Source organism: Camarhynchus parvulus, unplaced genomic scaffold (genome assembly GCF_901933205.1).
Source record: "Camarhynchus parvulus unplaced genomic scaffold, STF_HiC, whole genome shotgun sequence".
Taxonomy (NCBI): domain Eukaryota; kingdom Metazoa; phylum Chordata; class Aves; order Passeriformes; family Thraupidae; genus Camarhynchus; species Camarhynchus parvulus.
The window spans coordinates 187,994-204,470 of NW_022148292.1; the positions used below are offsets into that span (position 1 = coordinate 187,994).

The 16,477-nt window shown below is 67.7% G+C and overlaps 1 protein-coding gene across 1 annotated transcript; it reads right to left on the reverse strand.

Moving 5' to 3' along the window:
* Window positions 1-2,798: 2,798 nt before the first annotated feature.
* On the reverse strand, window positions 2,799-16,323 carry DMPK (DM1 protein kinase). Its single transcript, XM_030970213.1, has 13 exons — window positions 16,298-16,323; window positions 15,499-15,851; window positions 12,700-12,791; window positions 10,712-10,807; window positions 9,555-9,703; window positions 8,664-8,757; window positions 7,964-8,164; window positions 6,896-7,159; window positions 5,664-5,749; window positions 5,406-5,480; window positions 4,230-4,490; window positions 3,313-3,539; window positions 2,799-2,854 (listed from the first exon to the last, which is right to left on the reverse strand). Exons 1-13 carry the CDS (start codon window positions 16,321-16,323, stop codon window positions 2,799-2,801), a joined length of 1,980 nt encoding a protein of 659 aa, XP_030826073.1.
* Window positions 16,324-16,477: the final 154 nt, after the last annotated feature.

Sequence of the window (16,477 nt, forward strand, 5' to 3'; positions counted from 1 at the left end):
CACCTCGGGGACACTCTGGGGACACTTTGGGGACACCTCGGGGACACTTTGGGGACACCTCTGGGGACACCTCGGGGACACTTTGGGGACACTCTGGGGACACCTCGGGGACACCTCGGGGACACCTCGGGGACACTCTGGGGACACCTCGGGGACACTTTGGGGACACCTCGGGGACATCTCGGGGACACCTCGGGGACACTCTGGGGACACCTCGGGGACACCTCGGGGACACTTTGGGGACATCTCGGGGACACTCTGGGGACACCTCGGGGACACCTTGGGGACACCTCGGGGACACTTTGGGGACACCTCTGGGGACACCTCTGGGGACACCTCGGGGACACTCTGGGGACACTTTGGGGACGCCTCGGGGACACTTTGGGGACATCTCGGGGACACTCTGGGGACACTTTGGGGACACCTCGGGGACACTTTGGGGACATCTCGGGGACACTTTGGGGACGCCTCGGGGACGCCTCGGGGACAGCCCCGAATGAGGGGGGGGTCCCGGGGGGCGCGGGCGGGGGGCGCAGGCCGGCGGCGCAGAGCAGCAAACAGTCCTTGGTGGCACCGGGGTGTGGCACCTGGGGACAGCGACACGGTCAGGCCGCAGCGCGGGTGGCGCTGTCACCATTGTCGCACCATTGTCGCACCATTGTCACCCCCCCACGCCGTGCCACCCTCCCCTTCCCCCCCCCACCCCGCGTTGTTGGGGACATGGGGACACGGGGGTGGCACTGTCCCCAAGGGTGACGCTGGTGGCAGTGCCCAGGGTGGCCCGGCCGCGCTTGTCCCCTCTCCGGGGTTGGTGGCTCTGGGGACACGGCCGGGGTGGCAGTGGCAGGGGGTGGCGGTGACACGGGTGGCGGTGACAGTGGCAGTGGCAGGGCATGGCCAGGGTGGTGACAGGGGGTGACAGGGGTGGCAGTGGCAGTGGGGACAAGTGACAGGGGCTGGCAGTGGCAGTGGCAGTGGCAGGGCATGGCCAGGGTGGTGACAGGGGGTGACAGGGGTGGCAGTGGCAGGGGGTGGCAGTGGCAGTGACAGGGGGTGGCAGTGGCAGGGGTGACAAGGGTGGCAGTGGCAGTGGGGACAAGTGACAGGGGGTGGCAGTGACGGGGGTGACAGTGGCAGTGACCGGGGTGGCAGTGTCAGTGGCAGTGGGTGACAATGGCAGTGACCGGGGGTGGCAGTGGCAGGGCGTGGCCAGGAAGGTGGCAGGGAGTGGCAGTGGGTGACAGTGGGGGATAGTGGCAGTGCCAGGGGATGGCAGGGATGGCACAGGTGACACAGGTGACACAGTGACAGTGACAGCCCCACGTACCCGGGCCCAGAGCAGCAGGTGCCGGGACAGGGTGACAATGTGTGACAATGGGTGACAGTGGCAGTGGCAGGGGATGGCAGGGATGGCAGTGGGTGACAATGGGTGACAGGGGGTGACAGTGGGTGACAGTGGCAGTGCCAGGGGGTGGCAGGGATGGCAGGGGGTGACAGTGGGTGACAGTGGCAGTGCCAGGGGATGGCAGGGATGGCACAGGTGGCACAGGTGACACAGTGACAGTGACAGCCTCACGTATCCAGGCCCAGAGCAGCAGGTGCCGGGACAGGGTGACAATGGGTGACAATGGGTGACAGTGGCAGTGGCAGGGGATGGCAGTGGCAGTGGCAGGGGATGGCAGGGATGGCAGTGGGTGACAATGGGTGACAGAGGGTGACAGTGGGTGACAGTGGCAGTGGCAGGGGATGGCAGGGATGGCAGGGATGGCACAGGTGACACAGTGACAGTGACAGCCCCACGTACCCGGGCCCAGAGCAGCAGGTGCCGGGACAGGGTGACAATGGGTGACAATGTGAAGTGGAGTGGGGGTGGAGGGATGGCAGTGGGTGACAATGGGTGACAGTGGTGCAGGGGGTGACAGTGGTAGTGGAGGGATGGAGGGTGAACAGTGAACGTCACAGTGACAGGAACCCACTGCCGCCCAGAGCAGAGTGAAGGGGAAGGTGACAGTGGAGTGAGGGAGGGTGGAGGGGTGACAAGTGACACGTGCACAGTGACAGTGCCCCAGTCGAGAGCAGGTGCCGGGACAGGTGACAATGGTGACAATGTGACAGGCAGTGGAGGGGTGCAGGGTGAGTGGGTGAAATGGTGAAGGGTGACAGTGGAGTAGGGGATGGAGGGTGGAGTGGGTGAAATGTGAAGTGTGTGACAATGGTGACAGTGAGGGTGAGGTGACAGTGCACAGTGACAGTGCCCGTACCGGGCCCAGAGCAGCAGGTGCCGGGACAGGGTGACAGTGTGTGACAATGGGTGACAGTGGGTGACAGTGGCAGTGGCAGGGGATGGCAGTGCCAGGGGATGGCAGGGATGGCACAGGTGGCACAGGTGGCACAGGTGACACAGTGACAGTGACAGCCCCACGTACCCGGGCCCAGAGCAGCAGGTGCCGGGACAGGGGCAGCCCCAGGGGGGAGCGGAAAAGCCGGGGGGGCTGCGGAGAGAGCACAGAGCGTCAGCCCCCCCAAAATCACCCCAAAACCCCCAAAAAAAAAACCCCAAAAAACCCCAAAACCAAAAAAACCCCAAAACCCCCCAAAATCACCCCAAAAAACCCCCCTTACCTCCGCGGGGGGGGCCGCGATGGGGGGGGGCTGCCCCGCGCCTCCTGAAAGGGAAATTTGGGGAGGGGGGGGTTTGGTCAAGGTTGGACCCCCCCCCCCAAAAAGATATTGGGGCCCCCCCTTTTGGGGGGTGTGTCTCGGATTTGGGGGGTCCGGTGGGATTTTAGGGGGGTGTCTCAGATTTCGGGGGGTTTCTTCCCCCCAGCCCCAAATTTGGGGAGGGGGTGATGTCCTGCCCCCCAATGGAGGTTTTGGGGTTCAGACGAGGGGAACAGGGTCCTGCCCCCCCCCCAAAAAAAACCCCAAAATATTCTGGGGAGGGGCCGAGGGGGGACCCGAGGAATTTGGGGGGGGGGCTCTGGAGGGTGTTGGGGACACCCGGGGGGGTTGGGGACATTCCCGGCGGTGTCCCCAAGGATTTTGGGGGGGGTCACTGGTATTTTTGGGGGAGGGGTCACTGGGATTTTGGGGACATTTCCGGGGGGGTCACTGGGATTTTTTGGGGGGGTCACTGGGATTTTTTGGGGGGGTCACTGGGATTTTTTGGGGGGGTCACTGGGATTTTTTGGGGGTCACTGGGATTTTGCTCGGGGGGTCACTGGGATTTTTGGGGGTCACTGGGATTTTTTGGGGGGGTCACTAGGATTTTTTGGGGGGGGGTCACTGGGATTTTTTTGGGGGGGTCCTTGCCTTGCGGCGCGGGGGGGCCGGGCCCGGGGGGGTCGCTCTGCAGCCGCCGCAGTTTCGCTTCCAGTTCCAGGTTGCGGCTCTCGGCCTCCTGCAGGCGCCTGGAGGGAGGCGACACTTGGGGACACCGCGGGGACCCCCCCTGGGGACCCCCCTCGGTCCCCGATGGCCGCGGGGTCACTGTCCCCACCGGTGGCACTGGTGTCACCTCCCCGGTGGTGATTGTCACCCTGATGTCACCCTCGGTGTCACCTCCCGGTCCCCAGTGCCACCCACGCCCACAGGCCCGGGGTCACTCCGCTGTCACCATCCTGTCCCGTTGTCCCCTCGGTGTCCCCGCTGTCCCCTCCTTGTCCCGCTGTCCCCACACTGTCCCCGTTCTCCCCGCGGTGTCCCCGTTGTCCCCTCCCGGTCCCGCTGTCCCCCCTGTCCCCCCGGTGTCCCCGTTGTCCCCTCGGTGTCCCCGCTGTCCCTGCTGTCCCTTCCCGGTCCCGCTGTCCCCGTTGTTCCCTCGGTGTCTCCGCTGTCCCCTCCTGGTCCCGCTGTCCCCCCTGTCCCCCCGGTGTCCCGTTCTCCCCGCGGTGTCCCCGCTGTCCCTGCTGTCCCTTCCCGGTCCCGCTGTCCCCGCAGTGTCCCTGCTGTCCCCCCGGTGTCCCCTCAGTGTCCCCGGTGTCCCCCCGGTGTCCTCGTTGTCCCCGCGGTGTCCCCGTTCTCCCCGCGGTGTCTCCGCTGTCCCCGGTGTCCCCCTTGTCCCCCCGGTGTCTCCGCTGTCCCCTCCCGGTCCCGCTGTCCCCATCCTGTCCCGCTGTCCCCCCTGTCCCGCCGGTGTCCCCTCAGTGTCCCCGGTGTCCCCGTTGTCTCCTCGGTGTCTCTGCTGTCCCCTCCCGGTCCCGTTGTCCCCCCGGTGTCCCCTCCCGTACCGGGCCAGCCCCTGCCCCGCCGCCCGCAGCTTCCCGAGCTCCCGCTCCAGCTCCTCCCGCCCGCGCCGCTCCTTGGCCAGCGCCTCCCGCAGCTCCGGCACCGACACCGGCACCGGCTCCGGCACCGGCACCGACACCGGCACCGCCGGCGCCGCCGGGACCGCGACCGGGACCGCCGACACCGACACCGGGACCGACACCGGCACCGCCGCCGGGACCGCGACCGGGGCCGCCACCGCCACCTGCGGGAACCGCGTCTGGCTGGGGACCCCGGGATTGCCGGGACCTCCCGAACCGGGATCCCCCGAACCGGGACCCCCCGAACCGGGACCCCGGGATTGCCGGGACCTCCCGAGCGGGATCCCCGAACCGGGACCCCCCGAACCGGGACCCCGGGATTGCCGGGACCTCCCGAACCGGGATCCCCCGAACCGGGACCCCCCGAACCGGGACCCCCGGGATTCGGGACCCCACCCCGGGCCCCCTTTCCCCCCCCTCCGTCGACACCGAAATTCCCGGGATTCCCGAAATTCCGGGGCTCCCGCCCCTTCCCCAGCACCCCCCGCCCCCTCCCCGAGTTCCGGGACTCCGCCCCCCGCCCCAAATCCCCCTCCCCGCGTACCGGCGGTGCCCGGGGGGGCTCCGTGCCCGGGGGGGGCGTCCTCGGGGGGGCCCCCTTGGCCGGGGGGGGTCCCTGGGGTGGGGGCGCCGCTTTTTGGGGGGGGGCGGCGGCCGTGGGGGGGGGAGACCCTTGTGGGGCAGGGACCCCTTTTTGGGGGGGGGGCGGCGCCGCCGGGGCGGGCCCCGCGGGTTGGGGAGGGGGAGGGGCTTTGGGTGGGGGATGGGATTGCTGGGGGGGGGCGCCCTTGGGGGTTGGGGGGGGCGCTTTTTGGGGAGGGGGCGTTCCCGAGGGCGGGGGGGGCCCTTTTTGGGGTGGGGGTCCCGTGAGTTCAGAGGTCCCCGTGGGCGGGGGGGGTCCTTTTTGGGGGGGCCCCTCCGTCGGGGGTCCCGTGGGCGGGGGGGGCTCTTTTTGAGGGGGGGGTCCCGGGGGGGTGGGGGGGTCCGGAGGGCGAGAGCGCCCCCGGGGGTGGGGGCGTCCCCTTGCGCGGGGGGGTCCCTATGGCCAAGGGGGTCCCGGTGCCCGGGGGGGTCCCCGACTCGGGGGGTGTCCCCCACTCCCCCTCCAGCTCCATGGCCGTGTCCTGGTCCCACTCCTCATCCTCATCCTCCTCTTCCTCTTCTTCCTCATCCCTAAAAACGGGGCGGGGGGGGCACAGGGGGGTCACCTGGAGACCCTCCCCCCCCACTCACAGTCCCCCCCTTTTCCACTGTACCCCCCCCCCCCCCATTCCTGCCCGGATCCCCCCCCAGACCCCCCCGGTCCCTCTGACCCCCCAGACCCCCCCGGGCCCCCCCGGGCGCCCCCAGGCTCACTCGTGCTCGGCGCGCGCGTACGAGTACCCCACGAACGGCAGGTGCAGCCCCAGCTCGGGGGGGTCCCCGGGCTCCCCCAGCAGCTCCTGCGGGGGGGGGGAAACGGTCAATCTATCCCGGGTTAGTCCCGGGTTTATCCTGAATCTATCCCGGGTTAATCCCGGGTTTATCCTGAATCTATCGCGGGTTAATCCTGGATTTATCCTGAATCTATCGCGGGTTAATCCTGGATTTATCTTGGGTTTATCGCGGGTTTATCCTGGATCTATCCCGGATTTATCCTGGATCTATCCCGGGTTTAATCATGGATCTATCCCAGATTTATCTCGGATGTATGCTGGGTTTATCCCAGATCTATCCTGGGTTTATCCCAGGTTCATCTTGGATCTATCCTGGGTTTATCCCAGGTTTATCCTGAATCTATCCCGGGTTTATTCCGGGTTTATCCCAGCTCTATCCCTGGTCTATCACTGGTTTATCCCAGATCTATTCCTGGTCTATCCCGGGTCTGTCCCGGGTTTAACCCCGGGTTTAACCCCTCACTCACCGGCTGGCTCAGGCAATCTATCCCGGGTCTGTCCTGGGTTTAACCCCTCACTCACCGGCTGGCTCAGGCAATCTATCCCGGGTCTGTTCCGGGTTTATCCCGGGTCTATCCCGGGTCTGTCCCGGGTTTAACCCCTCACTCACCGGCTGGCTCAGGCAATCTATCCCGGGTCTATCCCGGGTCTGTCCCGGGTTTAACCCGGCTTTAACCCCTCACTCACCGGCTGGCTCAGGCAATCTTCTGGGATCTATTCGTTTTCCCGTCTGTCCGGTTTAACCCCCACCCCGGCTGGCTCAGGCAATCTATCTGGGATCTATTCCGGGTTTATCCCGGGTCTGTCCCGGGTTTAACCCCTCACTCACCGGCTGGCTCAGGCAATCTATCCGGGTCTATTCGGGTTTATCCCGCTTTAACCCCTCACTCACCGGGCTCAGGCATTATCGGGTTATCGCGTTATCCCGGTTTAACCCGGGTTTAACCCTCACTCACCGGCTGGCTCAGGCAATCTATCCGGGTCTATTCGGGTTTATCCGGCTTTAACCCCTCACTCACCGGCTGGCTCAGGCATCTATTCGGGTTTTCCGGTTTCCGGTTTAACCGGTTTAACCCCTCACTCACCGGCTGGCTCAGGCAATCTATCCCGGGTCTGTCCCGGGTTTAACCCCGGGTTTAACCCCTCACTCACCGGCTGGCTCAGGCAATCGTCCAGCACGTCGAAGTTGGACGTGTCGGTGGCGCCGGCGGCGCTGGGGGCGAAGGGGGCGGGGCAGCGGCGGAGCGCGCGCCAGCGCGTGCCCGCGAACAGCGCCCAGTGCGCGCCCCGTGGCCCAGGCGCGGCGCCCAGCGCGGCCCACGAGCCCCGCATAGCCGCCGGGACGCCCGGGGCCGCGGTGTCGTCGCCATCGCCGCCATCATCATCGTCATCGGTGTCCGGCAGGTGCAGGTGGTCCTGGGGGGAGAATGGAGCCCGAGCAGTGCCCACCAGTATGGTCCCAGTGCCCACCAGTATGGTCCCAGTATGGCCCCAGTATGGCCCCAGTATGGCCCCAGTATAGCCCCAGTGCCCACCAGTGTGGTCCCAGTGCCCACCAATATGGTCCCAGTGCCCCCCAGTATGGCCCCAGTATGGCCCCAGTATGGTTCCAGTATGGCCCCAGTATGGCCCCAGTATGGTTCCAGTATGGTCATAGTGCCCACCAGTGTGGTCCCAGTATGGTCCCACTGCTGACCAGTATGGCCCCAGTATGGCCCCAGTATGGTCCCAGTGCCCACCAGTATGGCCCCAGTATGACCCCAGTATGGTCCCAGTGCCCACCAGTGTGGTTCCAGTATGGCCCCAGTATGACCCCAGTATGGCCCCAGTATGGTCCCAGTATGGTCCCAGTGCCCACCAGTGTGGCCCCAGTATGGTTCCAGTATGGTCCCAGTGCTGACCAGTATGGCCCCAGTATGGTCCCAGTATGGTTCCAGTATGGTCCCAGTGCCCCCCAGTATGGTCCCAGTATCACCCCAGTGCTGACCAGTATGGTCCCAGTGCCTCCCAGTGCCCTCCCAGTATCATCCCAGTGCCACCCAGTACTCCCCAATGTCTCCCAGTGCCCCCCAGTGCTCCCCAGTGCTCCCCAGTGCCCCCCAGTGCCACCCAGTCCATCCCAGTCTCTCCCAGTGCTCCCCAGTGCCCCCCAGTCCATCCCAGTGCTCCCCAGTGCCCCCCAGTCCATCCCAGTGCCCCCAAGTCCATCCCAGCGCGCACCTGGAAGTGCAGGATCTTGGCGTAGGTCTCGAGCACGGTGTCGGCGAAGAACGGGGGTCTCCCGTAGAACATCTCGTAGGCCAGGACCCCCAGCGCCCACCAGTCGCACTCGGGGCCGTAGGAGCGCGAGGGGTCCTCGACGGCCAGGAGCATCTCGGGGGACAGGTAATCGGGGGTGCCCACGGCCACCGCCGAGCGCACCTGGGGACACGGGGACATCATTGGGGACATGGGGACATCATTGGGACATTGGGGACATCATTGGGGACATTGGGGACAAGGGGACATCACTGGGGACATTGGGGACAGGTAATCGGGGGTGCCCACGGCCACTGCCGAGCACACCTGGGGACAGGGAATATTGGGGACTGGGGCCATGGCCACATGCGTGCACACCTGGGGACACGGGGACATCATTGGGGACATTGGGGGTGTTGGGGACATTGGGGACATTCAGGACATTGGGGGGATTGGGGATATTTGGGACATTGGGGGGGATTGGGGACAGTTGGGGCATTGGGGACAGTGGGGACAGCAGACACACATTGGGGACATTTGGGGACATTGGGGACATGGCGCTGGGACCAGGGGAATTCTCCAGGTGCTCGTAGGGTTGAGCTCTGTGTCCCCCCTGGTGTCCCCCCCGGTGTCCCCCCGGTGTCCCCTCCACGTCCCCCCGTGTCCCCCCGGTGTCACTCACGGTGCCGTCGGGCCCCAGGCGCAGGCAGGACCCGAAGTCCCCAAGCCGGATGTGTCCCCAGCGGTCCAGCAGGATGTTGTCGGGTTTGATGTCCCTGTGGGGGGGGTGGCCTTTGTCACCTCCCCCCGCCATGGTCCCCAGACCCCCCCCACCCGTCTCCAAGAGCCCCCCAGTCCCCTCCACGTCCCTCCTGTTGTCCTGGGTGTCCCCTGTCCCCCCATGTCCCTCAACGTCCTTGCCGTGTCCCCACATCCCCCCAATGTCCCCAGTGTCCCCAGTGTCCCCAATGCCCCCACTGTCCCCAATGTCCCCAATGCCCCCAATGCCCCCAATGTCCCCAGTGTCCCCAGTGTCCCCAATGTCCCCACTGTCCCCTCAATGTCCCCAATCCCCCCAATGCCCCCAATGTCCCCAATGTCCCCATGTCCCCTCGATGTCCCAATATCCCCAATATCCCCAATGTCCCCAGTGTCCCCAATGCCCCCAATGTCCCCATGTCCCCTCGATGTCCCCAATATCCCCAATGTCCCCAATGTCCCCAATGTCCCCAGTGTCCCCAGTGTCCCCAATGTCCCCAGTGTCCCCAATGTCCCCAATGTCCCCAATGTCCCCAATGTCCCCAGTGTCCCCAATGTCCCCAATGTCCCCAATGTCCCCAATGTCCCCAATATCCCCAATGTCCCCAGTGTCCCCAATGTCCCCATGCCCCCAATGTCCCCAGTGTCCCCAATGCCCCCAATGTCCCCAATGCCCCCAATGTCCCCAGTGTCCCCAATGCCCCCAATGTCCCCATGTCCCCCCAATGTCCCAATGTCCCCAATGTCCCCAGTGTCCCCAATGTCCCCAATGTCCCCAGTGTCCCCATGTCCCCTCGCTGCCCCCATGTCCCACCGGTGCACGTAGCCCAGGCGGTGCACGGAGTCGTTGGCCATCACCAGCTCGGCCAGGTAGAACCGGGCCATGGCCAGCGGCAGCCGGTCCCCAAACTTGCTCAGCAGGGTCAGGAGGTCACCGCCGATGTAGTACTCCATCACCAGGTACTGCGGGGACATTGGGGTCACACGGGGACACGGGGACAATGGGGACAATGTAGTACTCCATCACCAGGTACTGCGGGGACATTGGGGACACGGGGACACGGGGACAATGGGGACAATGTAGTACTCCATCACCAGGTACTGCGGGGACACGGGGACATTGGGGACGACTACTGGGGACATTGTGGACATGGGGACACTGGGGACAATGTAGTACTCCATCACCAGGCACTGCGGGGACATTGGGACATTGTGGTCACGGGGACACGGGGACACTGGGGACATGGGGACAGCACGGGGACACTGGGGACACTGGGGACAATGTAGTACTCCATCACCAGGTACTGCGGGGACACGGGGACATTGGGGACATTGGGGACACGGGGACACTGGGGACATTGTGGACATGGGGACACTGGGGACAATGTAGTACTCCATCACCAGGCACTGCGGGGACATTGGGGACACGGGGACAGCACAGGGACATTGTGGACATGGGGACACTGGGGACAATGTAGTACTCCATCACCAGGTACTGCGGGGATTGGGGGGGGGGGGGGGGTGGTGGGTGTGTGTTGACATGGGACACTGGGGACATTGGGGACATGGGGACACTGGGACAGCACAGGGACATTGGGGACATGGGACAGCTTGGGGACATGGGACAGCTTGGGGACACAGAGACAATGTAGTACTCCATCGCGAGGCACTGCAGGGACACTGGGGACATTGGGGACAGCACAGGGACATTGGGGACATTGGGGACAATGTAGTACGCCATCACCAGGTACTATGGGCACAGGGGGACACTGGGGACACGGGGATGGCACAGGGACACAGGACAGCCTGGGGACATGGGAACACGGAGGTGACACAGGGGCCACAAAGGTGACACGGGTGACACGGAGGTGATATGGAGGTGGCACAGGTGACACAAGGGACACGGAGGTGACACAGGTGACACGAAAGTGACACACAGGTGACACACAGGTGACACGGGTGTCCCCTGACCAGGCACTGCGGGTCCTGGAAGGCGAAGTGCAGCCGTGTGATCCAGCGCCGGTCCCCGCGGGCCAGCACGTCCCGCTCCTCGCGGAAACACGACACCTGGGGACAGCGACAGGGACAGCGCTGGCACCTGGCGACAGCCACACCTGGCGACAGCGACAGGGACAGCGGCACCGCTGGCACCTGCGCACGCGCGAAGGGCGGCGCCACGCCCACAGCGCCCCTGTCACCGCTGTCCCCAAGGTGTCCCCTCATCCGCGGTGACATCCCCCGCCTCACGTCCCCGAGTGTCCACAACTGTCCCCAAGCGTCCCCGCACATCCCCGGCGTGTCCCCAGCTGTCCCTGCGTGTCCCCAACTGTCCCCAAGTGTTCTTGAGTGTCCCCAACTGTCCCTGTCTCCAAGTGTCCCCTGCACGTCCCCCAACAATTGTCCCCAACTGTCCACAGGTGTCCCTCCAGTGTCCCTGTGTGTCCCCAGGTGTTCCCCAGTGTCCCCATGTGTCACCACACATCCCCTGGGTGTCCCCCAGTGTCCCCGCGTGTCCTCAACAACTGTCCCCATGTGTCCCCAAGTATCCCCTGCATGTCCCTGCATGTCCCCTGCATGTCCCCGCACATCCCCTTAGTGTCCCCAAGTGTCCCAAGTGTCCCCACACATCTCCCGACTGTCCCCAAGTGTCCACCGCGTGTCCCCAAGTGTCCCCAACAACTATCCCCACGTGCTCCTGCATGTCTCCCGCATGTCCCCAGCTGTCCGCTGTGTGTCCCCTGCACGACCCCCAGGTGTCCCCAGTGTCCCCAGGTGTCCCCAGTGTCCCCAGTGTCCCCAGGTGTCCCCAGCTGTCCCCTGTGTCCCCAGGTGTCCCCAGCTGTCCGCTGTGTGTCCCCTGCACGACCCCCAAGTGTCCCCAGGTGTCCCCAGTGTCCCCAGGGGTCCCCAGGTGTCCCCAATGTCCCCAGGTGTCCCCAGGTGTCCCCAAGTGTCCCCAGGTGTCCCCAGGTGTCCCCAGTGTCCCCAGGTGTCCCCAGGTGTCCCCACCTCTCCGCTGTGTGCCCCAGCATGTCCCCCATGTGTCCCATGATCTTCATGTCCCAGTGTCCCCAGGTCTCCCCAGTCCTCCCACCGCCACCTGGCGCGGCGATGGCCCACTGGTTCACGATCTTCATGGCACCCCCGATGTCCCCGGTCTCCCCTCATCCTCCCCCACTGCCCCCCGGTGTCCCCGGTGTCCCCCAGTGTCCCCGGTGTCCCCGTGCCCCGTGCCCCCCCGGTGTCCCGTGTCCCCTCAGTGTCCCCGCTGTCCCCCGCTGTCCCCCGGTGTCCCCAATGTCCCCTCGGTGTCCCCCGGTGTCCCCAGTGTCCCCCGGTGTCCCCGATGTCCCCGGTGTCCCCTCAGTGTCCCTGCTGTCCCCCGGTGTCCCCGGTGTCCCCGGACCTCGCTGAACGCGCCCCTCCCGATCACTTTGAGGCTCTCGGTGCCACCCCCGTGTCCCCCCGGTGTCCCCCCAGTGTCCCCCGGTGTCCCCGGTGTCCCCTCAGTGTCCCCGATGTCCCCTCAGTGTCCCCGCTGTCCCCCGGTGTCCCCGCTGTCCCCCGGTGTCCCCTGCTGTCCCCCCCAGTGTCCCCGATGTCCCCCCGGTGTCCCCGTTCCCGGTGTCCCCGGTGTCCCCGGACCTCAGAACCGACCCTCCCATCACTTTGAGGATCTCGGTGCCACCCCGTGTCCCCCGGTGTCCCCGGTGTCCCCCATTCCCCGATGTCCCCGGTGTCCCCGTGTCCCCTCAGTGTCCCCGATGTCCCCCGGTGTCCCCGATGTCCCCGGTGTCCCCTCAGTGTCCCCGATGTCCCCCGGTGTCCCCGGTGTCCCCTCGGTGTCCCTGCTGTCCCCCGGTGTCCCCGGTGTCCCCCCGGTGTCCCCGATGTCCCCGGTGTCCCCCGGTGTCCCCTCGTGTCCCTGCTTCCCCGGTGTCCCGCCCCGTTCCCCGGACCTCGCTGAACGCGCCCCTCCCGATCACTTTGAGGATCTCGAAGTCTCCGCGCTGCAGCTGCAGCTCCTGGACCTGCGCGGCCGCCGGCTCGGCTGGGGGGGAACGGAACCGGGACCGGGTCAGGGGGGAACGGAACCGGGTCAGGGGGAACGGAACCAGGACCGGGACCGGGTCAGAGGGGGGAACGGAACCGGGACCGGGTCAGGAACGGAACCGGAACCGGGTCAGGGGGGAACGGAACCAGAACCGGGACCGGGTCAGGGAACGGAACCGGGACCGGGACCGACCGGGTCAGGGGAACCAGGACCGGGTCGGGGGAACGGAACCGGAACCGGGTCAGGGGGGAACGGAACCGGGACCGGGTCAGGGGGGGAACGGAACCGGGTCAGGGGGAACGGAACCGGGACCGGGTCGGGGAACGGAACCGGGACCGGGTCAGGGAACGGAACCGGAACCGGGTCGGGGGAACGGAACCGGGACCGGGTCAGGGGGGAACGGAACTGGGACCGGGTCAGGGGAACGGAACCGGGACCGGGACCGGGTCAGAGGGGGGAACGGAACCGGGACCGGGTCAGGGAACGGAACCGGAACCGGGTCAGGGGGAACGGAACCGGAACCGGGACCGGGTCAGGGAACGGAACCGGGACCGGGACCGGGTCAGGGGGAACCAGGACCGGGTCGGGGGGAACGGAACCGGGACCGGGTCAGAGGGGGGAACGGAACCGGAACCGGGTCAGAGGGGGGAACGGAACCGGGACCGGGTCGGGGGGGGAACGGAACCGGGACCGGGTCAGGGGGAACTGGGACAGGACCGGGTCAGGGGGAACCGGTCAGGGGGAGCGATTATGGGAGGGGTCTCGAGGAGATTGGGGGGGGCTTCTGTTTTGGAGGGAGAATCCCAGGGAATTTGGGGGGCTCAGAGGGAGAATCCCAGGGAATATTATTTTGCGGGGGTCGGAGGGAAAATCCCAGGGAATATTTTTTGGTGGGGGGGGCTCAGAGAGGGAATCCCAGGGAATATTTTTTTGGGGGGGGGAGCTCGGAGGGAAAATCCCAGGGAATATTTTTTTGGGGGCTCGGAGGGAAAATCCCAGGGAATATTTTTTTGGGGGCTGGGAGGGAAAATCCCAGCGAATTTTTTTCGGGGGCGGGAAGTGCAGCGGGGCTTGGGCAGGGAGGGTTCCGGGGGTGGGGTTGGGTTGGGTTGGGTTGGGGGGGGGTTTGTGACACCCCGGGTGCCGCGGGGGGGGGGCGGCCGCGCACCCGCAGCCCATTTATGGCCGCGCAGCGATCGCCGCCCGCGGGGGAACCGGGCCCGCCGTGCCCAGAAAAGGAGCGGCGCCGCCGGGGCCCCCCGCCCACCGGGCCCCCCCATCCCCCCCCCGGGCCACGGCGGCCGAGCCCCCCCCCCACCCCGAGACCCCGACATCGGGACCCCCCCACTGCCCCAAAATGACCCCGACATCGGGACCCCCCCACTGCCCCCCACCCCGAGACCCCGACATCGGGACCCCCCCACTGCCCCCCCCACCCTGAGACCCCGACATCGGGACCCCCCCACTGCCCCCCCCAAAATGACCCCCGACATCGGGACCCCCCCACTGCCCCCCCCAAAATGACCCCGACATCGGGACCCCCCCACTGCCCCCCCCGCCCCAAAATGACCCCGAGGTCCGGTGGGGGCTCCGCAGGTGTCGCCCCCCGCCTTCCACCTGCCGGTACCGACCGGACCCGGACCCGCTCCCCGGCCCGGTGCCGGTTCAGAGAACTCCCCCATCCCGAACCGCCCCCCCACCGGGATCCCCCGTGCCCCTCCCCCACCGCGTGCAGGACCCCCCCGGTACCGGCCCGCCCGGTCCGGACCCCGCCCCGAACCGGAGTCCCGGGCCCTGCCGGCCCGAACCGTTCCGGTGCCCCCCGCCCGTGACAGCCCCGGGCCCGATCCCCCGTTCTGGATCCCCGCGGTCCCGAGCCCGGTTCCGAACGCCCCGAGTCAGTTCCGAACCCCCGAGCCCGGACGCCCCCGGTTCCGGACACCGCCGGTCCCGGACCCCCAATCCCGAACTTCCTGGTCCCGGAATTCCCAGTCCCGGTCGTGGTCCCCGGTCCCGGAACCCCCAATCCCGAACCCCCCCGGTACCGGACCCCCTGTTCTCGGTTCCGGACCCCCCCAGTGCGAGTCCCCGGTCCCGGTGCCCCCCCAGCCCGGACCCCCCAAATCCGAGTCCCAGTCCCGGTCCCACACCCGGAACCGCCCTCCTGTTCCCGGTCCCGTCCCGGTGCCCCCCAACCCGAACCCCCCCAGTCCGACCCCCCTGTTCCCGGTCCCGAACTCCCCCAGCCCGATCCCCGTTCCGGTCCCGGTCCCGGTGCCCCCCAGCCCGATCCGACCCCCCCGTTCCGGTCCCGTTCTGGTCCCGGTCCCGGTGCCCCCCAGCCTGGACCCCCTAATCTGAGCCCCTCATCCCGGTCCCGGCGCCCCCAGTCCCGGACCCTGCTCCGGTCCCGGTCCCGGTGCCCCCAGTCCGACCCCCCTCTCAGTCCCGGTCCCGGTGCCCCCCCGGTCCCGAACCCCCCAGTCCCACTCCCCGTTCCCGGTCCCGAACCCCCCCAATCCGCGCCCCCGTTCCCGGTCCCGACCCCCCACCCCCGATCGGACCCCCGTTCCAGTCTCGGTGCCCCCGTTCCCGGTCCCGAACCCCCCAATCCGCGCCCCCGTTCCGTTCCCGGTCCCGGTGCCCCCCAGCCCGACCGGACCCCCCCGTCCCGGTGCCGGTGCCGGTGCCGGTGCCCCGTTACCCCAGCTCAGAAAGTCCCGGACGTGTCTGTCGCTGTCGCTGTCGCTGTCGCCGCCGCTGTCGCCGCCGTTGCCGGCGGTGTCCCCGGTGTCCCGGGGGGGGTCCCGGTGCTGGAGGCGGTGCCGCAGCCCCCCCGCCAGCCCCAGCAGCAGGTCCAGGAGGGTCTCGAGCCCCAGCGCCCCCCGGCCCAGCGCCAGCGCCCGCAGCCGCTCCCGCCGCCCCGGGGGGCCGCCATCGCCCGGCCCGCACCGGGGAGGCTCCGCCGCCGCCCGGGCACCGGGGCCGGGCGCGCCCGGGCGCCTCCCCCCGGCCCGGTACCCGCCCCCCGGCACCGGGGGGAACGGGGGGAGGCACCTGCGGGGCTGGGGGGTGAGGGGGGGTGGGGACAGCGGGACCGGAACCGGGACCGGGACCCCCAGACCGGGACCCCCAGACCGGGTCCGGAACACCGACCGGGACCGGGACCGGGACAACCAGACGGGGACCGGGACCCCCAGACCGGGACCGGGACACCCAGACCGGGACACCCAGACTGGGACCGGGACCCCGGGACCGGGACACCCAGACCGGGACCGGGACCGGGACCGGGACCCCCAGACCAGAACCGGGACACCCAGACCGGGACCCCCAGACTGGGACCGGGACCGGGACCGGGACCGGGACCCCCAGACCGGGACCCCCAGACCGGAACCGGGACCCCCAGACCGGGTCCGGAACACCCAGACCGGGTCCGGAACACCCAGACCGGGACCGGGACCCCCAGACCGGAACCGGGACCCCCGGCACCACTATCCCGTTACTGGCACCGCTGAGCTGAGCACGGCATCCCCCCCGTTACCGACCCCCAGAGCCCCTCAGGACCCCCCCAGTCCTGGGAATTCACCCCCAAATCTTCACAGACCCCCCCCCCGAAATTCTCAGACCCCCCCCCTAAAATCCCGAGACCCCCAAAATCCCCCCAGACCCCCCAAAATCCCCCA

Excerpts from the sequence above, each read along its gene's own strand:
- DMPK (XM_030970213.1), bottom strand. The coding sequence starts at position 16,323 with ATGCCGTGCTCAGCTCAGCGGTGCCA. Across the intron at positions 8,165-8,663 it reads GCCTGGGGCCCGACGGCACC|GTGCGCTCGGCGGTGGCCGT; the intron begins GTGAGTGACACC and ends CCGTGTCCCCAG. Across the intron at positions 3,540-4,229 it reads GCGGGGCAGGGGCTGGCCCG|GGTGACAATCACCACCGGGG; the intron begins GTACGGGAGGGG and ends GGGTGACATCAG.